General features: G+C 44.7%; 1 protein-coding gene across 2 annotated transcripts in view; it reads left to right on the plus strand.

The window, feature by feature from the left end:
• Window positions 1-24409, plus strand: part of DYM (dymeclin) — a 678939-nt gene that overhangs the window by 575361 nt on the left and 79169 nt on the right. For both annotated transcript variants that reach the window (XM_082254562.1, XM_082254563.1), the window contains one exon: window positions 20222-20335. In XM_082254562.1, coding sequence (XP_082110688.1) covers window positions 20222-20335 — 114 coding nt within the window. The remainder of the gene's footprint in view (window positions 1-20221; window positions 20336-24409) is intronic.

Here is a 24409-nt window from a genome sequence, read left to right on the forward strand (position 1 = left end):
CATTCTGCCAAATGATCAGCGGGTCCCGGCGATCATCGTGACCGCCGGACCCACTGATTGGCTCCCGCTGTGTCCAATCACAGTGGGAGGGGGGCTCCCCCCAAAATCCTGTGCACAAAATCACGTACGTGATTTCGGGCAGCCGGGCTGTCCTGTCTTAATCTAGAAGTGGTTAAGGCAGGGGCCTTCAAACATTACAAACAAAGGGCGTGTGTGCATTGAAAATGCTCTAGCGCCAATGGGAGTAAACCATGCCCCCTCTGGTATCCGTGAAAGGAATATTGCCCCATCACTGGAGTCAGTATGGAGGCATAGTGCACTGTCATTGGTGTCAGTGGGTGAAAAAGTGCCCCATCATTAGGGTCAGTGGGACAAATGGTGCCCCACTGTTGGTGTTAGTGGGAAGAATAGTGCCTCATCATTGGTGTCAATGGGAGGTATAGTACCCCATAGTTGGTATCAGTGAGAGGAATAGTGCACCAAGAGCCGAATAAAGGCAAGCAAAGGGCTGCAGTTTGGAGACCACTGCTTTAAGCCAATGTTTAGAACTGCTATTTGTGCTGTCTAAGGAAAAAAAAAGTAAGTTTTGGCTAAAGGTACACTATAATATTGGTCCTCTAAGATCCCCTGGCAAATACCAAATGACCAGTACTTTGGCATCGGTCACAAGGTATTATGCTGGAAGGAGCGCAAATTAGTGGGTTTTCAGCTTTCTCAATAACATTTCTTTTTTGTTTTTGTTTTTTGCTTAAAAGGAAAGGTTAATTCTAACATTGAGCAGGTCGTCAAAAGACCCTACCACCTGATAATCAGACAAGATGAGCTATCTATTAAATGGCACAGCAGAAGTGTGGCACGCATCGAATTCCTAGAAAACTGTGCATAAACTTGCTTCACATATTCGATCATTTGATCCTGAAGATCAAACTAGCTCAAATGCTAACACTAAGTGGCTGCAGATGGGCAAAGATTTTGGCAAGAACAATTGCCAGTCTGCCCATCCTGAAAATTGCTCCCAGAGAGTTTTCCCAACAAGCTAGAAAGTTTCCTTTGTGCAATAATGGGTACATCTGAGGGTTTGGAGTGCTTTTTATCATCCTTTAGGGAAACTTCTAATGGGCTGTATTCCTCATATAAGTAAACATATACCACTGCCATCAGGGATACTGGCCAAGATCTATGTTAGGAGTGCTGCGAGACTAATTTTGCCCAGCTGGAGCCACACCATTCAGTGTAGAACAAAAGTCTACACAGTGACATTCAAACATCAGGTAATTTATTTTACTATTTATTATTGGTAGTGGTACTTGTATAGCTTGTTCAATTGACTTTTTACATATACAGCATATTGTACATTCACATCAGTCCCTGCCCTCAAGGAGCTTACAGTCTAAGGTCCCTAACTCACATTCATACATATAGTAGGACCAATTTATCCAGGAGCCAATTAACCTACTAGCATGTCTTTGGTGTGTTGGAGGAAATCTGAGTACCCGAAAGAAACCCACGCCGGCATAGGGAGAACATGCAGACTCTATTCAGTTAGTGTCGTGGTTTGGATTCGAACCGACGACCCTGGTGCTGCTAGGCAGAAGTGCTAACCACTTAGCCACTGTGCTGCTTGAATTACTATCACAGGTGGTACTAAGGTGCCTTAACCACTTCCCGCCCTATAGGCGATTGACGGCAGGAATGTGGTTGCATTATCCTGACCGGACGTCATATGACGGCGGCAGTGCTGCGACGTGTCACTCTGACACACCGCATCTCCGATCTCGGTAAAGAGCCTACTGATGTAGGCTCTTTACCATGTGACCAGCTGTGTCCAATCAAAGCTGGTCACATAGTAAATAGGAAGTGCTTTTGATCAGCTTTCCTTAGTTCGTGCCTGAAAGGCACGAGTATAGGAGAGCCGATCGGCGGCTCTCCTGACAGGGGGCGCCTGCACTGGTAATCAGAGCATTGATTACCAGTGCAGATCATTAGGGGGGGTGCCACTAGAACCACCAGGGATGCCCACCCATGACCCCAGGGATGGCCACCAGGGATGGCAATCAGGGCTCAGGGAGCCCACCAGTGTTGCCCGCCAGTGCCCATCATTGCCATCTATCAGTGCGCCCCACCAGTGCCCATTATTGCCCTCCAGTGCCGCCTATTAGTGCCGATCAGTGCCCCCCCATTAGTGCCGATCAGTCCCGAGCAGTGCCGCCTATCAGTGCCCACCAATGCTGCATATCAGTGCTACCTATCAGTGCCGCATATTTGTGCCACCCCATCAGCGCCACCGCATCAGTGCCTCCTCATCAGTGCCTGTCAGTGTGGCCTCATCAGTGCTTATCAGTGCAGGAAAAAACTTATCTTTTTACAAAATTGTATAACATTAAGAAAAATTTTTTTTTTTTTTTTTTTTTTTTTTCAAACTTCTTTTTTTTTTTTTTTTTATTTGTTTAGCAAAAAAGAAAAAACCTTGCAGTGATCAATTACTATCAAAAGAAAGCTCTATTTGTGGGGAAAAAATGACATAAATTTGGTTTAGGTACAGCGTTGCATGACCGCACAATTGTCATTCAAAATGCAACAGCGCCAAAAGCTGAAAATTGGCCTGGGCGGGAAGGGGGTGAAAGTGCCCAGTATTGAAGTGGTTAATGTGTTTTACACTGTAGTGGGTATCATAAGACTCCGGGTGAGCTTTTGTTTTTATATATTAAATGGCTTGAACCTCTCCTGATCGCCACAGGTTGTATGTGACGATCTGTAGGCACATGCGGGCATGCAAACAGGTCAACAATGCAAACAGTGCAGCAGATGCATGCATTAAGCAGGGTGTTACCTTGCCTCCTGATGAGCGTTCAGGTTGCAGGCTGTAAATAGTACAGGCTATCTGAACGGGTGACACGTAGAAAAGGCAAATTGCAGTGTCTCGGGACAATACTGACATTTGTGCAGAGGTGATTTACTGCTAGCGTGTGGGAGATAGCATGGTAACCAAGGTTGTTTCAGCTGCTATACTCTCCAGAATGAAATAGGAGGAAGTTTATTCTGCTTCAGCTGCCCTCTTGCCAACATGCTTGAATAATGTTTACAATGGATGACAGTTTAGGCATGTGGAGGAATGCATCCTGTACCCTGCACAGCATGAAACTTATATTTCTTCATTGTCAATTGAGATATACAGAATTTTAAGCATTTCCTAAAAGCTGAGGTATACTGCTGCCTATAAGAGTTTGGGACACTGGCAAACAAGCACATTTCTCCACCCTACACTTACAGACCAGCCTTTAACTGTCATGGCTCTGTATTTTGCTAGTGTCCTAGATGGTTGGATGCATTTTCTTCAGTTTTTCTGAAAAAAGTCTTACTATATTTTGGTAGACTTTCGTATTTTTTGTTAAAATACCCAGCAGCAGTTTTGAGGTCCTAATTAACCGGTTCCCGACCGCCCGCCGCCGATTTACTGTGGCGGTGTGGCTCTCCTGTGCGAAACGACGTAGACCTACTTCGGTTGCGCGCTTGCAGCTAGGGGGCGAGCATACGCCCCCACTCGGCAGCGGGGACTCCGATGCACAGGGCAGGCGGCTCCGATTGCCGCCTGACACCCGTGAACGCTCCCCGCTGAGAGAGAAGAACGGTCAGCTGTTGTAAACACATCTGACCGTTCTTCTCTCTGGAATGATCATAGAGCCCCTGTGATCCTTCTCTATGGGAACACAGGTCTCTATGGTCATTTCACAAGCCACGCCCCACAATTAGAATCACTCCCCTAGGCTCACTTTTAACCCCTTAATCACCCACTGTGTTAACCCCTCCCCTGCCAGTGTCATTATTACAGTAACAGTGCATATTTTTAGCACTGATTACTGTAGTGTCAATAAATACAAAAATATGTGCAGCGCTAGAAGAAAAGAATTCCCAACAAAATAAATTGTCCAATCGCAGGAAACATTCCACAAGTAACGTAAACAATTGATGGTGAGAAAAAGTCCAATATATAATGGTGCAAATCATATATAAGTGCAGCAAATCCCGTCACCAGTGAAGGTAGAAATATATTGCGCTCACCAGATGGATGGGACCCCAAAACACCTTATAGTGTAGGAGTCAAACAGGCTTAAGAATGATGGAGTGTCCCCACAGATTTTTCACCGATTCCAACGGCAACCATGCAAATCTCCGGTAGATGAAATAATTCAGAGATTCCCCTTCCACATGGTGGGTGGTAAAACCGAAAAAAATGGAGGGACATATAGCGTAATATTGCTAAAATCAATTTAATATCAATAAAGCTGATACACTTACAGACATCCGTGAAAGACAGGCATATAAGATGTAAAACAGCTGGGCTGACCAAGTCCTCTTTACATGTTTCGGCATAAATGCCTTTTTCAAATCTTGATCTTTTGAAAAAATCATCAATTTTATTTGGTTATTGGTTCCTCCTCAACATTTCTGACTGTGTATCACTGATCCATTTATAAGTGTTAAGTACCTGTGTACATGCATTGGAACTTGTTAAATGTTTAAACTTTTTGTTATACTTGTTCTGATTATATTTTCTTATGTAAAATGTAATAAAAATCTATTGAATGGAAAAAAAAAATTTATTTGGTTACAGTGTCGCACAACCGTGCAATTGTCCCTTAAATTAACGCAGTGCTGAATCGCAAAATATAGCCTGGTCATTAAGGGGGAAAATCTTCCGGTCCAGAAGTGGTTAAAGATACTGATTTTCAAGCAAGACTTCAAAATCACCATTGAGCTCTTTTTAACATAATCAGTGATTTCAAGTATTTTAGCTTTTTACCCTGTGTATTGAGCCAGGGCCATGTAAACAGAAGAGCCTAACAAGTAAAAGGAATTACCCAGTAAGTTTGAATAAGGAAAAAGACATGACACCTATTCTGACAGATCTGTCAAAGGGGAGTTTATAGTCCTGTGTTTGCTAAGAATCCAGTGATTTGTACGCTACACAGGACTTTCCATTCACTCTCCGCGATTGTACACAAAATGCTTTTTCTGCCCAAGTTATTTAACCACTTCAGCTCCGGAAGGGTTTACCCCCCTAAAGACCAGGCCATTTTTTGCGATTCAGCACTGCGTTACTTTAACGAAAAATTGCGCGGTCGTGCGACTCTGTACCCAAATACAATTGATGTCCTTTTTTCCCACAAATAGAGCTTTATTTTGGTGGTTTTTGATTACCTATACGGTTTTTAGATTTTGTGCTATAAACAAAAAAAGCAACAATTTTGAACAAAACACCATATTTTTTTACTTTCTGCTATAAAACATTCCCAATAAAAAAAAATTAAAAAATCTCTAATTTTTATCAGTTTAGGCCAATTTGTATTCTGCTACATATTTTTGGTAAAAAAAAAAAAATCCAAAAAAGCGTATTTTAATTGGTTTGCGCAAAAGTTATAGCGTTTACAAACTACGGGATAGATTTTTGGAATTTTTATTTATTTTTTTGTTTTTATTAGTAATGGCAGCGATCAGCATTTTTTAGTGGGACTACGACATTGCGGCAGACAGATTGGGCCCCTAACTGACATTTTTTTACCCTTTTTGGGGACCAGTGACAGTAATACAATGATCAGTGCTAAATATTATGCACTGTTACTGTATAAATCACACAGGGCAGGGAAGGGGTTAACACTGGGGGTGATCAAAGGGGTTAATGTGTGCCTAAATATGCTTGCTGACCGTGTGGGGGGGTAAGGGCTCTGTGACAGGCACAGAGAGATCGGGGTTTCAGATTAGCTGAAACTCCTGATCTCTCCCTGTCTGTCTGACAGAAGACTCGCCTGCTTTGTTTACATAAACTACAGAAGACCCGCCTGCTTATCTGACAATGGCAGAAGGCCGGCGGCAATCGCCGCCGCTCCTCCCGCAGCCCGCTCCAGTGGCCAGCGCGCGCCGCCAAGGCCTCGTGCACGAAATCGCGTAGTACTACGTGGTTTTGCACAGCCAAGCTGCCCTGCCGCAGTAATATTATAGTGGGCGGTCGGTAAGAGGTTAATAAAAGAGGTTCTTTAACCGCTTGCCGACCGCCGCACTATTTACTGCGGCGGTCAGCTCCTCACAGGCAGTGAGGGTCTAGGGAGCGAGCGCGTGGTCACGGACCCCCCCGCGCGTGTGACCGGCGGACCCGATGTCACCGGTCACTCGGCGATCGTCGGGGGAGAGGGAGAAAGGCAGGCAGCTTGTGTAAACAAGCTGCCTGTCATTCTCCCCTGTGTAGAAACAGTGATCATACGGTTCTACTATGTAGGACCGTTGATCACTGTTCCTACACCTCAAGCCACAGCCAATCACAGTTAGAATCAGGCCCCTAGGGACACACATAACCCCTCCCTCTCAAAAAAAGTTAACCCCTTCACTGCCAGTGTAATTTTACAGTAACAGTGCATATGTATAGCACTGATTACTGTAGAAATGTCACTGGTAACCCCAAAAGTGTCAAAAATGTCAGTCAAGGGTCCGATCTGTCCGCCGCAATGTCGCAGTACCGCAAAAAAAATCGCAGATCGTCGCCATTACGCGTTAAAAAAAAAACCAACAAAAATGGCAAAAATCTTTCCCTTTGTTAGTAAACGCGATAACTTTTGCGCAAACCAATCAAAATACGCCTTTTGCGATTTTTTTTTTTTTACCAAACATATGTAGCATAAAACAAATTGGCCGAAAATGTTAAAAAATTTTGATTTTTACATTTTTTTGGGGGGAATTTCATATAAAAAAATGTGAAAAATATTGTTATTTTTACAAAATTGACGCTCTTTTTTTGTTTATAGCGCATGATCAAAAAATCGCACAGGTGATCAAATACCACCAAAAGAAAGCTCTGTTTGTGGGAAAAAAAGGACGTCAAATTTGTTTGGGTACAGCATCGCACGACCGCGCAATTGTCCGTTAAAGTCATGCAGTGCCGAAACGCAAAATACCCCCTGGTCAGGAAGGGGGTAAAATCTTCCGGGGCTTAAGTGGTTAACCTCACCTACCCTATCCGTGCCCCAGCACTTCAACTTATTTCCTGTGAGCCCAAGTTTTCAGTGACAGTGACACACCCCTTGAGGGTACATCATCACCCAGGCTGGGCGCACAATGTATTGCTGCATAGGCCAGCGCTCACACAGAGATCACCCACTGCCATCTAAAGAGAGATCAAATGAAAATCCTTTAAGACTTTGCAAGTATTGGGCCTCTTCTGGGCAAATTATGGAAAGCAGATCCCATTTACTCCATTACCCTTTTTCTTTCAACTAAAGCACTAACCTTGAATGGAAAAATGAGTGAAAGGAAAGTGAGTAAACATTTGCGTTATTTTTGTGAAATGCAGTATTCAAGGAGTGTTGCTGGCTGCATTCACAAGCCTCTAGTAGACAAATGCCAATAGGATCATAAACCTGGCAACCCTTCTGTAGCCTGACCTCCCAGCAGATGTTTCCTAGGTTAGGAACCGGCTTGGCACGTCAGTGGTTTTGGGAGATGTGTCCTAAAATAGTTAGTTTATGTCAATCATATATTAAAAGGGTTTTCCAAGGCATAAATCTAAAGCGAGGAACAAATTTGTAGTGTTTTGCCTGCTATGATTTTCAACCATGTTGGCTGTCGATGATGTTGGCTATGGCGGATACCTGTTCTTGTCTTTTCTTGCCTCTTCTAGTTAGGTGCGTGAAACTTTTTGCATGCTTCCAGCTATGCTGAGATAATGCAGACAGCTTCTGTAGTGCAGCTTGAAGAGGGGGTGTCCTTGGAATCAGGCTGTCTATTGGCTGTGCTGTTATAAAGCAGTTACGTATGTACTCACGCACCTGCTGCCAAACTGTAGTTCTATCTAGGCACTGCGTGTTTCTACTACATCTTGCTGAGTGTTCAGGCCACAGAGTAGTCCTTGGCTGTAGAAAGATAGGGCTGACACCCATGGCCAACATCCGTAGTGTATAAATTAAGCAAAAACAAAGACGAAAAGCTGACTATATCAGTCTGATAAGAAGTACACAATCCTATAAAATCATTACATTTTATTGTACAAAAGATCTAAAATACCATACAACATGTATCCTTGTTTATAGTTAAAAAGACAAGTGCATTGTTTTTGCTCATAAGTTGAGTTGATAGTAATACAGCAATAATTGCTTACATGCTCGACAGTTTACACTTCGGAACAGGTACCTTCATATGTCAACGCGTTTCGCTAGAAGTGGCTTCCTCAGGACCCATGAAAACCATACAGCAGTTGTTGTTTTTAAATAACACCAGGACACTAGCATGCAAAAGACTCCCTGGGTGTGCACTGGATTATAAGGGGGCAGACACTAGCGCACCTTCTTAAAAATACCTTATGGCATGAAACCAAACACATCAGAACAAGGATCCAAAGAAAAGGATCTTAGAATAGTTACCAAGCAGTTACAAGGATATGTTCAGCTGGCATTATAGTAAGAAGTCAAATAAGACCACATAAGACCAAAACGCTCCAAAGCCATAATCTATACAGTAGAGAGTCCTCTTAGTCCAGGGCTAAACGTCAATACCCCCACAGCCAAACAGGCTAGCGATAGAAAATCAGGTCACCCACATCCAGAAGAAAATTCGGTACCAGAACTGCCCAGATATCCTGCTTCTGTCAGCTGAACATATCCTTGGAGCTGGTTGGTGACTATTCTGAGGTCCTTTCTTTGTGTTTGGTTGTGTGCCATGAAGTATTTTTAAGAAGGTGCGCTAGTGTCTGCCCCCTTATACTCACTCGCCCAGGGAGCCTTTTGCATGCTGGTGCTCTGGTGTTGAGACAACTTCATGCGGCCTGAGAAAGCGACTTCTAGTGAAACGCATTGATACATGAAGATACCTATTCAGAATTGTAATCTGTCGAGCACGTAAACAATTATTGCTGCATTACTGTATGCTGTTGACTCAACGTATGAGCAAAAACAAAGCGATTGTCTTTTAAACTATAAACAATCATACATGTATGGTATTTTAAATCTTTTGTACAGTAAAATGTAATGATTTTATATGATTTTCTACTCCTTATCTGGCCTATATAGTCCGATTTCCTTCTTTCTTTTTGCTTAGTCTTTGCCTGCCACCCAAATGGTAAGCCCTGAAGAAATGGGGTCTCCAGAAAGCGAGTTGGTGATTTTCTCTGTATTTTAAAAAGATAAGTTTTTCACTACTCCATCTCTACTATTGTTGTTGCTCCTGCATTAATATACATATGATCTGGCACAGCTTCAAATTTTTAGTAGATCTCTTTTATCCAGGACAACAAGCTGCCTTTCTGGGAGCCATTAACCCTGTACTCCAGGCACATAATCTTTCAGAAAAATATATTATATGTAGCCACAAAGGATAGAAGTCCATTTTGTGTGCACCAAATGCCTTTGCAAGTCCAGGTATTGGTTTCATTCTATGTGGTCATCTCCCAAGGCATGAGACACTCAAGACCGATCCCTATGTAATCCTATGGGTGGCCACAGCACAGTCCCTGCCAGCAAACTAAAGATCGTTTGGCAGGGATAGAAATAAACACTGGATGCCACAGTCACGATTGCGAGGTAGGAGCATGGTCTAGGACCCTATCAATAAGCTCTAGTGGGTTAGGCGAAATGCATCAGAGAGCGTGGTTTGGTGGAGACATGTAGGCTGAGGCCGCTCTTTATCATTCATTCACCTGGGCTGGCTGGGAGTACAGGCCGTCCTTTCCTCTTTACATCAATAATTCCCTAATCCCATTACTGGATGATCCAATATTGCTCTTTAAAGCTACTTTTTTTGCTAAAAAATAACTGTACAGTAAAGGGCTTCTGGCAAAGAAGGCATTGAATACTTACCTTACCTGCTGCACTGTGCCACTATCTCCTGCACAATTTGACACTTATGGAAGCGTGGATTTCCCTGTACCCCCACTGCATTCTTTGGTCCTCCCGCAAAACCCTACATCACTATAAGACACGCCTTCCAGAAGTGTCGGAACCGACTGTTTCCTCCTAACTACTAGGGAGAACGATGTAGCAGAAGTGGATATTCCATGTTTTCTTTGCAAAGAGCCTTTTCCTGCTACAATTCTATTTTAGCGACAGAGTCACTTTAAATGGAATCCATATCAGATATTTGCCATCACTGTATATAATAAAAAAAAAAAAAAAAAAGACCTCTGGCTGCAGCACTTCTGTGTTGCATCGCAGTATTTGGTCCACCACATGCTGTTTATTCAGCCCAAATGTATATAATATGCCTTTCAATCTGAAAAACGAACATAAAGCAACCTATGTTCAAATTGAAGATCTCTGTTTTAGATGTGACTATGCCTTCATAATACTTAAAAAAGGGAGAGCAAACGGTAAAATAAACCCCTTGTTATTCAGATTCCTTGTTGGGAAGTAAAGGAAAGCTTATGTCCCTGGGTTTATGTTTGCCATCAAGCCAAATAAATCCAGACAGGCCTGTGAGGCCGCCGTATCGTGCGAGCAGTTGTGGCTTTGTGGGGGATATTCCTTACTCGGCTCTCCTTTGAACTGGATCTAGGGAGTATCTTGAGGTCCATCAGAGACGAGCAGCAGGAAGACAAACATGCTGGAAGATAGTCCGGGTCTCTGGTGTGTGATTTGTCTAAATACTACCGTTGTCGTCTCTGTTCTGCTTCTCCCTTTCCTGTGCTTGTTTTTCTCTTTGAAGGAAAATTATATTGAGGTTTTCCATGTCTAAGTGGTATGTATCATCTTGTTGTTGCTACAGATTTTTATAAAACTTCAGCCTCTGCATCAAGCCAGAACCCAGGTAGTCTGCAATTGCATCCAATGAGAGTCTGCGGTTTGCAGATTCCATACAGTGGGAACCTGACTGGTCTACTATTGCAAACATTGAGAGAATGGCGTGTGTACCATTGTATGCTGTTGGAATTAGATAAGTCTTGTATTGCAACCAATAAGAGTATCATTTGGGTAACGTCGTATTCAGTAGTAATGTAACTTGTATGACAATGTATCTGACATTTCAGCATATATTATTCTCAAAGCTTTTACAGTTGGTATAGAAAAGAATCACCCCTTTAAAATAATCACATTGTGTTGCTTTGCAGCCTGAAATGAAGACAGACACCATTTTTGCTTTATCCAGCCTTAATTACTCATTGCAGCTTATAACATCCAAGTGAAAGATATAACGCCAACATGTCAGAAAAAAATTAAACAGAATCACGAGTTAGAAATGGTCAGAGTTGTATAAAGTACTCGAAACTCATACTTGAGTAAAAGTACAAGTGCTCGATCAAAAAGTGACTTGAGTAGAAGTGGAAGTGCTCGATCAAAAAGTGACTTGAGTAGAAGTACTAAAGTATTCAACATTTTTTGTACTTAAGTATTGCAAGTAGTTTTTTTAAAAATTTTGCTACTCAAGTACTGAAAGTACAAGTACTGTGTTATGTAGTTATTAACCACCTCCCACCCGGCCATTGTACATATACGGCCGGGTGGGAGTCTCGTCCTTCTGAATGGATGTTCCGGAACGTCCTTCAGAAGGAGCGAGATCGCGCCGCCACGTGCACGCGCAGCGGCGCGATCTCGATGTGCCTGTGTCCCTCGGACACAGCGCAACAAGATGCGTCAGGAGGGCCTGTGTTTGGTCCTCCTGATCACATGACGGCTGTGTCCAATCACAGCCGTCATGCAATGTAAATACAGCCGTTGTAACGGCTTCGATCTCTTCTCCTCCCTGACAGATCCTGTCAGGGAGGAGAAGAAGAGGATTGATACTGGAGCTGGGGTGATCAGTGAGTATTTCTAAGTACTCACTGATCACAGGGGGGTCTGTGCTGGTAATCAGAACATTGATTACCAGTGCAGCCCTGGGGGGGGGGGGGGGGTGCCACTAGAGCCACCAGGGATGCCCACCCATGACCACCAGGGATGCCCACCATGGCCACCAGGGATGGCAAACAGCCTGCCAGTGGTGCCCTCCCATCAGTGCTGCCCACCAATGCCATATATCAGTGCTGCCCACCAATGCCATATATTAGTGCTGCCCACCAGTGCCCGTTATTGCCATCCACCAGTGCTGCCCACCAGTGCTGCCTATCAGTGCCCATCAGTGTCCCCAATCAGTGCCGTCCATCAGTGCTGATCAGTGCCACCTATCAGTGCTGCCTATCAGTGCCCATCAGCGCTGTTTATCAGTGCCCACCAATGCTACATATCAGTGCTGCATATCAGTGCTACCTATCAGTGCCCATCAGTGCTGCATATCAGTGCCACCCCATCAGTGCCACCCAATCAGTGTCTCCTCATCAGTGCCTGTCAGTGCGGCGTCATCAGCGCTCATCAGTGCAGGAAAAAACATATCTATTCACAAAATTTTATAACCTAAACAAAAAAACTTTTTTTTTTTTTCAAACTTTTCTGTCTTTTTTTATTTGTGCACCAAAAAAGAAAAAACCTGGCAGTGATCAAATACCACCAAAAGAAAGCTCTATTTGTGGGGAAAAAAATGACACAAATTTGGTTTAGGTACAGTGTTGCATGACCGCGCAATTGTCATTCAAAATGCAACAGCGCTAAAAGATGAAAATTGGTCTGGGAAGGAAGGGGGTTTAAGTGCCCAGTATTGAGGTAGTTAAAGAAAGAAGTCAAAAGTTTGAACCTCATATTGTTTTTTATTATTTCAAATGCAGCTTTTATTTATACATACAGTAGCTTTTATTTTCGTATGCTCTGATAATACACATGTTTTGAGCTTCATGAAACCTGCCACCTACTGTTCTGGCAGTGGTAATTTTTATAATAGTAACGAGTAACTATGCAACACAAAAAAAAATATTGGAGTAAAAGTATTGAAATCATCGAAAAATTGTAGTGAAGTAAAAGTGGAAGTGGGAGAAAAAAATTCTACTCTAGGAAAGTACAGATACCGCCTTTCGGTACTTAAGTACAGTAGTGAAGTAGTTGTACTTAGTTACTATACATCTCTGGAAATGGTTTATCCCCTCCTAAAAATAACACACAAGGCCATTTGACTTTCAACTGTGATCAGCTGTGGTCATTTTGATTACCTCCGCATGAAAAGAGCTTTCCTTGAGCATTTCAGTCTCTGGCAGTGCAACTGAAGCAAACAATTAACTATGGGTGGCAAGGCACTGTCAAAAGATCTCCGGGATAAAGTTGTGGACAGGCACAAGTCAGGAGATGTGCACAAAAATTTTTTAAAGGCTTTATCAATGCCTAAAAGCACAGTGAAGTCTACTATTAACCACTTGCCGACCGCCGCAAGCACATAGACTGCGGCGTTCAGCCCCTCACAGGCAAAATGACGTATGGGTACATCACTAGCCTGTGAGGCCCTGGGGAGCGAGCGCGCGCCGCTGGAGGCGCGCTCCCGCTCGGTCACGGACCCCCCCCCCCCCCCCGCGTGTGTGCCCGGCGGACCTGATGTCTGTGACAGCGGGAGAAAGGCAGGCGGCTGATGTAAACAAGCCGCCTGTCATTCTCCCCTGTGTAAGAACAGTGATCATACGGTTCTACTATGTAGGACCATTGATCACTGTTCCTACACCTCAAGCCACAGCCAATCACAGTAAGAATCACGCCCCTAGGGACACACACAACCCCTCCCTCTCAAAAAAGTTAACCCCTTCACTACCAATGTCATTTTACACTAACAGTGCATATGTATAGCACTGATTACTGTAGTAATGTCACTGGTAACCCCAAAAATGTCAGTCAAGGGTCCGATCTGTCCGTCGCAATGTCGCAGTCCCGCAAAAAAAAATTGCAGATTGCCGCCATTGCGTGTTAAAAAAAAAAAAAAAACAAAAATGACAAAAATCTTTCCCTTTGTTAGTAAACGCGATAACTTTTGCGCAAACCAATCAAAATACGCTTTTTGCGATTTTTTTTTTTTTTACCAAAAATATGTAGCATAAAACAAATTGGCCTAAAATGTTAAAAAAATTAGATTTTTACATTTTTTTTGGGGAATTTCATATAAAAAAAATGTGAAAAATATTGTTATTTTTGCAAAATTGTCGCTCTTTTTTTTGTATATAGCGCATGATCAAAAAATCGCACAGGTGATCAAATACCACCAAAAGAAAGCTCTGTTTGTGGGAAAGAAAGGACGCCAAATTAATTTAGGTACAGCGTCGCACGACCGCACAATTGTCCGTTAAAGTCACGCAGTGCCGAATCGCAAAATAGGCCCTGGTCAGGAAGGGGGTAAAATCTTCCGGGGCTTAAGTGGTTAAGGCTAAAAAACATTGATAAACGCTGAATAGTTGCGTTTTTTGGCTTTTCTCAGCGTTTTTAAGCTTCTTTTTTTTTTCTTTTTTTTCTTTTTTTTAGAGTTCGAGCATTTTTAGGCCTATTGCACACGATACTCCTGTTTGAGCGTCTCCTTTTTCCAGACTTTTTTTTTTTGTATGTATTTGCGAGTATTTGCGTGCATTGAGGTGTAAATTACTGACCAAAAATGCAGATTTTTCTATTTTGTTCTTACTGAAGAATGCACAGCGCTTGTTTACACGCCTGTGTGCATAGGCACATTACAATTAATGGGCTGTATTTTAGCTTAACCGGTTGCCGACCGCCGCAAGTACATATACTGCGGCGGTCAGCCCTGGCCAGGCAAAGTGACATATGGGTACGTCACTAGCCTGTAAGCCAATAGGGGGCGAGCGCGCGCCCCTGGAGGCGCGCTCCCGCCCCGGCTCGTTCACGGACACCTCAAACCCAATGTCCGCCGGTCACTCGCGATCGTCCGCTGTGAAGGGAGAAAGGCAGGCGACTAATGTAAACAAAGCCGCCTGTCATTCATCCCTGTGTAACAGCACAGATCATAAGGTCCTGCTATGTAGGACCGTTGATCTGTGCTGTTACATGTAAAGCCACATCCAATCACAGTTAGAAACACGCCCCTAGGGACACACTTAACCCCTCCTTCCCCAATAAAGTTAACCCCTTCCCTGCCGGTGTAATTTTTACAGTAACAGTGCATATGTATAGCACTGATTACTGTAGTAATGTCACTGGTAACCCCAAAAATGTCAGTCAAGGGTCCGATCTGTCCGCCGCAATGTCGCAGTACCGCAAAAAAAATCGCAGATCACCGCCATTACTCGTTAAAAAAAAAAAACAACAAAAATGACAATCTTTCCCTTAGTTAGTAAACGCAATAACTTTTGCGCAAACCAATCAAAATACGCTTATTGTGATTTTTTTTTTTTACCAAACATATGTAGCAGAAAACAAATTGGCCAAAACATTTTAAAAATTTAGATTTTTACATTTTTGTGGGGAAAAAAATGTGAAAAATATTGTTATTTTTGCAAAATTGACGCTCTTTTATTGTTTCTAGCGCATGATCAAAAAATTTGCACAGGTGATCAAATACCACCAAAAGAAAGCTCTGTTTGTGGGAAAAAAAGGACGTCAAATTTGTTTAGGTACAGCGTCGCACGACCGCGCAATTGTCTGTTAAAGTCACGCAGTGCCGAATCGCAAAATAGGGCCTGGTCAGGAAGGGGGTAAAATCTTCCGGGGCTTAAGTGGTTAAAAAGCTGTACTGAGCTTTTTCAAGCCGCGAAATGCTCAAACAGGAGTATTGTGTGCAAGAGGCCTTACAGTTGACAAACTCCTCTTAAAACCCACTAGTTCTGGGGTTTGTTTTTTCCATCCAGAAAACGCCCCTGCCAAAAACTGCTGATAACCGCTTATGTGTGCATGGAGACCTAGGAGAACATGCTGGGGAGTTTACTGGCTGCAGAAAAAAAAGATCTGATGTCAAAAACAGCCGATGTAATAAGGTCCTGTGTGCATGAGGCCTTAGACAGCCACTGCACCAGTAAGCAGTGTCCCTGGGTCCTGCCATGCATGGGCGCCCACTGGCAAAGTTTGTACTTTTGTGTTGCAGCAGCTGCATGGTGCTGGAAAGATGCATATAAAAAGGTAAAGTCACGCATATATTGCGGGGGTGGGGGGGGGGATCAGTTTTGATCAAGCATGTGGTGACTTACATTTGCGAAGTGTACATATTGAGGGTTCAGTAGCGCTTTAATTTAGCTCAAAACCACAGCAGACACACGAGTCTCAGAAATATTTCAGAATGCTTTAATGTAGCACCAGTCAAAGACCACGGAGTGAGGATGTTGCTATAGCATGACCGTGTCTGCCGAGTTTGATCGCGGCGGCTGAGGAAACCCTGCCTGTCTGGACGGCCTCCTACTTCTGCTTTGAAATGTTACACGACATCCGTGGTCTGAGCGCCGCCAGGCTGTTGACGCTGCAGTTTTTCGGCAAGAAATGTGAACTCCTACAAGGTGCCGTGAGAAGAGCCGTTTCACAATCCAGCATATCTTGTACTGTGTGTGTATTTCCAGCTTCTGAGCGCGCTCTGTACCTGTCATGAGTGAAGCTGCGACAGTTCATGCATCACGCTTGTCAAAATTCGGTGGTTTGTTTGTGTTTATCCTACATTACCAACCAGATGTACAGAAAAGAGTTACGTCCCATAAAGAGCTGGTTGTGTCAAGATGTAGATCTTTCATCCATGCAAGGCTGTTACTGAATATCTCCAGGCAAATGGCTAAAAAGATGGCTAAAATAAATAAATGTTTTACCTGTCATGGGATTTGTAATTTTGTCCAGTCGTTCCTCTGCTCGTCTCTATGGTCCCTTTGCTCCTTGCTTGTTTGACAGCAATGCTTTCTAGGACACGGGTCTTCAAACTATGGCCCTCTAGATGTTCAGGAACTACAATTCCCATCATGCCTATTGATGTCTGTGAATGTCGAGTTTTACAATGCTTCATGGGATGTGTAGTACCGCAACAGCTGGAGGGCCGTTGTTTGAGAATCCCTGTTCTAGGACATCTCCCTTCTCACTGAAAGAGCCAATAATGCTCATTCGCCATCTAGAGGTGACATAGGAAGCTTAGTTTGTCATCTGGCTGTGCAGTGTGGAAAAATTGTGCATAAATTCTAAGACTGTACAGAATGACAAATCCTTTGACAGATAAACAGGTCTTTTTAAAGCGGAGTTACACTCTAAGGTGGAACTTCCGCTTTAAGTGGTCCTGACCCCCTGAGATGTCAATTTTTTTGTGGGGGTACCTAGTTTTGACAGGTACCTGCTCCCCCTTCCGCTCGGGCAGACGTTTTCCTCTCCCCCTCCCTCCCTGCAATCTTCTGGGACACGTTACAGGTTCCAGAAGATTGCTCGTCCATTCAGGACGCACAGCGCGGCACTCGCGCAAGCGCAGTTGCGCACCCGGCTGTGAAGTCGCAAGCTGTCACAACTGGGTGCCCACACTGGAGAGGAGGGACTCGGAAGTGGAACTTCTGCTTTAAGTGGTCCTGACCCTCTGACATGCCACATTTGGCATGTCAATTTTTTTGGAGGGTGGAGCGGGTACCTAGTTTTGACAGGTGCCCGCTCCCACTTCCGCTCGGGCAGTAGTTCTCCTCTCCCCCTCCCTCCCTGCAATCTTCTGGGACATGTCGCAGGTCCCAGAAGATTGCCCGTCCATTCAGGACGCACAGCGCAGCGAGCACCCGGCTATGAAGCCGCAAGCTGTCACAGCCGGGTGCCCACACTAGAGATGCCTGGGCGCCATGGGGAGAGGAGGGACTCAAAAGTGGAACTTCCGCTTTATGTCGTCCTGACCCCCTGACATGCCACATTTGGCATGTCAATTTTTTTTGGGGGGGGGGAGCGGGTACCTAGTTTTGACAGGTGCCTGCTCCCACTTCCACTCGGGCAGAAGTTCTCCTCTCCCTCCCTCCCTCCCTGCAATCTTCTGGGACACGTCGCAGGTCCCAGAAGATTGCCCGTCCATTCAGGACGCGCAGCGTGGCTCGCACCCGGCTGTGAAGCCGCAAGCTGTCACAGCTGGGTGCCCATACTAGAGATGCCAGCGCCACAGGGAGAGAACCGAGGCTCCCCCCGGCTAAATCGCTGGACCGTGTGTTTATTAAAAGTCAGCAGCTACACTTTTTGTAGCAGCTGACTTTTAATAAGCACAAAAGCCAGTGGAATTCCACTTTAAAGCTGGACTGTGTGATAAGCAAATATTGTTTAAATATAAGAGCCATTTGTATTCTTGTATCTTGTGCAGGAGCTTCCTGTACTATAGACCAGTCACTGCAATTTTTCTCTCCTTGTGCAAGGTGACTGGTCTAATCTCCGCCCCCCTCCTGCAGTTTTCTGCAGGCAGCCTGTAGTGGGTGGAGACTTCTGGGTTCCTCCCACTGCTACGCTCTTCCAAATTTTTTTAGACGAATACTGTACTGATTAAACAAAAATTGTACAATCTGGTATTGTAGGAGATACATTTTCGCGTTTGTCCCTTCAGATAATTTTTGATGGACTGATGTGATCTGCTCTGAAAAGCTGTGTACTAATGATCAGATCGTTGTACGATCACTTCGAAAGCGGTATTTTTTGGGTGTCACAACCGCGTGCCATGCACTTAAGATTTGATGATAAAAATAGTGTCGCTGATGTCATCACATCAACTGTGCTTTCTGAATTATTGAATTATTGACAGCCTGTCACCAAAGAGGACTTTGTAACCCCAACCCCCCCCCCCCCTTCCCATAACACACTTTTCGGTCATCACACACACAGTGCATTTGTAGAGCAAATGGAAGCAGGTCCCAAGGCTTTGAGATGTCGCTCTTTTGTGCATCCATTGGATGCTTTGCAACTTCTTTTACAGCAAGTGCTATTTTCACAGAAAGGGATGCTTTCCTTTAATCCATCCCTCCCAACATTTTGAGATGGGAACGAGGGACGCCTATAAGCAAAAGTGCGCAGGTATAGGACACACCCCCTGCCACGCCCACCTTAAAGAAGAATTTCATTAAAAAGAAAAATGATTAGTTTAACCCACAAGTGCTTTTTTACCACTAGTATTCCTTTATATTGGCTTGTGGAATTTACAAATGCAGCAATTTAGGAATTGGATGAAAGGTTTAGCACTGGGAAACACTTTTTGAAAGATAAAAAGTGAATTTTATATACAACTATATAGATTAGACCAAAATGAGGGAGGACAGAGGGACTTTGTTTCAAATCAGGGACAGTCCCTTGAATCAGGGAGAGTTGGGAGGTATGCTTTAATCATCATTATGTATTTTGCCATTTTTTAATAAGGTTGCACTGATACTCGTACTCATGAAAATGCTCCGATACCCGAAACGGATACCTTTGCGGTGTTATTTGAGCCCATACAAAATCAATGGGCTCAAATTGTACTGCAAATGATCGCATGCAATTTGAACAGGAATGCAGTGCAATTCTTTTTCCGCACCGCTCCTGTGTGAGCCCAGGCTTGTCATAGTAATTTCAATCTGGGTTCACAAGAGAGCACTGCATTCCAGTTCAAATTACGTGCGATTCTTTGCAGTACGATTTGAGCCTATTCATTTTGTATGGGCTCTAATTGCACTGCAAGGGTATCGGTGGGTACTTGACCGAAAGTATCTGTAAAAAAAAACCTTGTCTGGTTTGCGTTTTTGATTGCAGCTTTCTGGCAGAAAAAGCCCTAAATGTGTACAAAAACGCCCCAAATGAGCGTATTGGGTTTTTTTTTTTCAGAGGAACTAGCATTATTTTTAAAGTGGTAGTAGTCTTTTTTTTTTTTTTTTTTTTTTTTTTTAACCTGTACCTCCAGGTAAGCCTATATGTATGCTTACCTGGAGGTACAGTGGATATCTCCTAAACTTGCCCTGTTTAGGAGATATTTCATACTGCATGCAGCTAGTGACGTCACCAGTGCATGTGGTCTGAAGGGACGGCATACCTATGCCCTTCTTTTAGAACTCTGTGCCGCAGCCATAACTCCTGCTCCCAGGAGTGGGAGTGACGTCATTACAGCTAGGTCAATCAGACGGCCGGAGCACTCAAACCCGGAAAAAAGACCGGGTAAAGACCGAAGCCCTCTCACTGGTAACAGCGCACCGCTGGAGGGCTTCATTCTAAGGTAAGTACTTCAAAATGTGCTGGTATGTGATGCATGCTAGCCAATTATGCCATTTCCTTGAAGATTTTTTTTTTTTTTTTTAAAGGTGCGGTTTACTACCACATTAAGCCCAGTGTGCATGGAGCCTAATAACGCTTAGCTAAGCTCTTTACACTCTTTGTGCTTTCCTGGATGAAGGACGGGACTGATAGGGAAGTATTGATGATATACAGAGGTCAGTCTCCTAACACTTTTACTTCTCTTGCAGGTTATCAGCTTCTTCAGCTCACGTTTGGAGCAGGCTGGAACGGATCTGTCAGTAGAACGAGTCCTGGAGGTCATCAAACAAGGAGCCGTTGCTTTGCCGAAAGATAGACTCAGGGTAAGTGTAGAGACCCTCCTAAGTAAAAAAAAAAAAACATTTTGATACATCTTTTAATACATGAATATTTCCCTGTGTTTTATGCCAGATTATCTGCTAGAAATCCAGTTTGAACTGGCATTAAATAAAATAATTAAAAGAGAAGTATTTTTTTTTATTTGTAGTTACCTAGGTGGATGCAGCATCGCTCCAATGCTGCATCTGTTCCCTGGCGCCTCTACACTGAGAACTGAACTATCGAACGCCACCGATCGCTCAGTTCTCAGAGCTCCGTGAGCAGAGAGCTGCTGACAGTCACAGCTCTGCTCTGCCTCCTCCTCGCTCACTGGAGTGCTGAGCTGTGGAGGGGGTGGGAGTGGCCCGCTCAGGCTCTCAGTGGCTCGCTTTCGGTCCAGGGATCTTGGCGGATCCCGACTCCGTGGTCGTGATGACACGGATCCTGGACCGACTCTGTGACATCAGCAGAGAGCGAACTCTACAATCAACTGCTGGACTGGGCGATAGGCTGGATAATCTAGATCCAGTGGTCACCCCAGTCTGGCCAACGCGCAGACCTCAGCTCCGCACTAGGTCAGCCGCGACATAGCCCCACCGGACGGGGGCTGGCCTGCGAGTTAAACGCCTTGCGAGGTTGCATACATCCAGGTCTCAGGCCATGTCGCAGTATTTCCTGGGTTCTCCTCCTTCCTGTTAGGGACTTCCCCCTCATTGGTCTGGTGGGACCTGTAGGCCATCTTACCCCCCCCATTCGCCCCCCCCCCCCCCTCCACTATACTGGGGCTGTGGGGTGGTTTGGTCCACCTCCTGGGGTGGAGGCAGGGTGCTGTGCTGGTGATAGGGGCAGGGGGGTGCACCGCCAGCCAACCCGCAAAAGGCTGCGGGGGGTGCTTTAACTAGTGGGGGCTCCTGTCAGGGCCCCCCTCTTCCTGTCTTTCCTTTTCTGAGGCCTAGGGATCCCTCCTGGTGCTGCGGGGGGCCACAATTTTCTTGTAGCCTGTGTGCTCAATGCACGGCGACCATGTTTGTGTAGTCGGCTGCCATTTTGCAGTTGTTTGCCATTGAAAATGACAGCAGCCATGACAGTGGAGCCCTCTGGGCAGCGATTTCGGTGGTGGGAGCCTCTCTTCATCCCCTGGTGCTGACTCCTGGATCTTTTCACTTCCTGATCACCGCACATGGAGGGTAATGAGTCTGGTGGGGTCCTCTCCCTCTCTGCTGAGGATCGATTGGTGCTCTGTTACTGGCGACTGGGTGGTGCTGCCGCAGCAGTGTTTTTGCACCTTTTTTTTTTTTTTTTTGGGGGATCCCCCTATTGACTTATGGAGTCCTTGGAGCACATGTCCCCACCTGATCCCCTCTGACACTGCGGGGCCCTCCTGGCCTCAACCATCCATTGATGCACTGACGGTGGTCCTGGAGTCCTTTGTGTCCCGAGTAGAGGTGGTTTTTGGGCGACGAGCTAGCAAAAGGCATTCCGCGCCTTCCCTTGCCTCATCTGTCTCTTCAGATCCCAAATTTGATTCGTCCACAGCGGACGTGGGTCACTCTGCGGGGTCTGCGACCACACGCCCTGAGTTCTCAGATAGTGATTGATTCCTCCACTCCTAGATAAGGCTCTGGTGGATGTACTGGTTGTATCTGTGCGTGAGACCTTAAAGATGGAGGAGTGGGTTCCCTTTGGCACCCACAAGCCATCCACAGCAGCAAAGGTGTTTCCTTTCCCCTCCTATTTTGACAGAATTGTCGCTAAAGAATGGGAACGACCAAAACGTCCCCTTTCTGTCCCTAAGCGATTTGCTATGCAGCACCCCTATGCGGAGTCTCTTCTTAAAAAGTGGACTGTTCCACTGGTGGTGTACCCTCCAGATTGAACAAGGCAACCATGATTCCGGTTGAAGAGTCTCCTGCCTATGAGGACCCGGTTGACAGGAAGGCGGCGACTGTGGCCCGCAATATGTACACTGTGGCTGGTTTGGCACTAAGGCCGGTATTCACCAGGTGTCACAAACTCTGACCGAGTGGGCTATCTTTTACGCTGTGACCTGGAGGGGGAGCAGCTCCCCCTGTCTTTGCTAAACTGGCGGACCAGTTGGTCCAGGGGCTGCAGTTTATCTGTGATGCCTCTTTGGATGCGGCTCCCCTAGTTGCTAGCTCTCTGTTTCCGCAGTGGTCATTCTGTGTATTTTTTTGGCTCAAATGCTGGTCTGTGGACCAGACTTCTATAAAGGCCTTGACTGATCTTCCTTTTCAAGGAGATTGCCTGTTTGAAGCTGCCCTGGATGACATCATTAAGAGTCTCACAGGGGGAAGAGTACCTTTCTTCCGCAGGCTAGTAAGGGCAAGGACCCTTGTAGACGTGGGCCATCTTTCTCGGCTCATAAAAAGTTTTTTTTCGTCCCTCTGGGGCGACTGACAAGGGATCAAAGACTTTCAGGACCTCCTCTGGTGGATCCAAGTGAACTTAGTCTGGCAAGTTGAGAGCGGGCTTCTCTAGACCCGCCCGTGGACAAGGCTCTTTCAGCGTGAAGGTGCGCCTTCACCCGTATCTGGGGTGGGGGGACATCTTCGCTGGTTTCTGAACCCGTGGACTTCCCTGGTTAAAGACAAGTGGGTCCAGGAAGTCATACAGTCCAGCTACAGATCGAGTTTCGTACTTACCCTCCGTAAAGGTTCTTTCCTTCCAACCTGTGCCTATCCCCGTACCGCTTACAGGGTCTTTTTGGGGCGGTGCAAGACCTGTTACTTCAAGGTTACTCACTGTGTTGATGGGGGGTATCAACCAATTTGTTTTCCTTCAAGCTGTATGGCCCTCCTAAACACTGCTACTTCATATCTCTCTGGTGTCTTCGTCTCCATTCACACTAATGCAATTTCAGATGCGACTAGAGTCGCATGGCAATGGAAATTTCAATGTTTTCGATGGTACCTGTTCACATCAATGCAATTCTCTATGGAGCGATTTTGGAAAAGGTTTTTGTACTACTTTGGTGCGATTCAAGCATGATTTTGGTCCCATAGAATACAGCAGTGTAAACCTATCCTAAATGGTGTTGATGATCACTGTATCAGAGGTTCTTTTTTGACAGCAGCAGCTGATAGAGCTGTTGTAATTACACAGCAACTTTTGACTTTTATATTAGAAGCAGAGAATTGCTGGCAGGGGGGGGGGGGGGGGGGGAGATGGGGGCGGGGCAGAAGGACCAGTCATTCTATCACATCCTGTGTACTTTGATGAAAGTTTTTTTGGATCCTTGTAGTACGCCCTGTGCCCTCAAGTAGTTAAAGTGGAACTTCACTCTCTCAATAAACATGGACTATTTCTAATCCTTATGCTGCTAGCATTAGTAAATAGATAGGAAAGAATATCATATTTACTTGTCCTACGCTTTTTTTTTTTTTTTTTTTTTTTTTATTTCTTCAGTTACCATGCCTAGGCAAATGATGTCATACATCCCAGAAATCTTGAGGGGAGGGAGGGTTCTCAGCTCAGCCCATGCCTGAGAAGGATTCCAGGAAGTAAATGCTACATAAACCCTCTGCCCTTACTCAAGATGGCCATGACCAGAAATGCCTGGGGTGTTTTTAAAATTATTTCTCTGCAAAATAAAGCATGGGGACATGGATGGATGGGGGCATTTGCTTTATATACTAAAAATTTATGAAATTGCGTTTTTGGTTTGTGGTGCTCTTATTCATCGCAGTTCCATTGTCACCATTCCACAAGCGTGCGCAAATTTAAAGCATGACGTTCGGAATCTGTTTACTTAGCGTAACATCATATTTCACATTTTACAAAAAAATTGGGGTATATATTTTGGGGTTATTTTTTTTAATTCATTAAAGTGTATTTTTTCCCAAAAATTGTTTGTAAAACCACTGCGCAAATACCTTCTGACATAAAAAATTGCAATGATTGCCATTTTATTCCCTAGGGTCTGTGCTAAAAAAAAATGTATATTGTTTGGGGGTTCTAAGTAAATTTCCAACAAAAAAATACTGATTTAAACTTGCAATCAAAAAGTGCTAGAAAATCCTGGTCCTAAAGTGGTTAAACACTTGCTTTCGAGTGAGAGA

The sequence above is a fragment of the Pelophylax lessonae genome (assembly GCF_965119305.1).
Source record: "Pelophylax lessonae genome assembly, chromosome: 1".
NCBI classification, from domain to species: domain Eukaryota; kingdom Metazoa; phylum Chordata; class Amphibia; order Anura; family Ranidae; genus Pelophylax; species Pelophylax lessonae.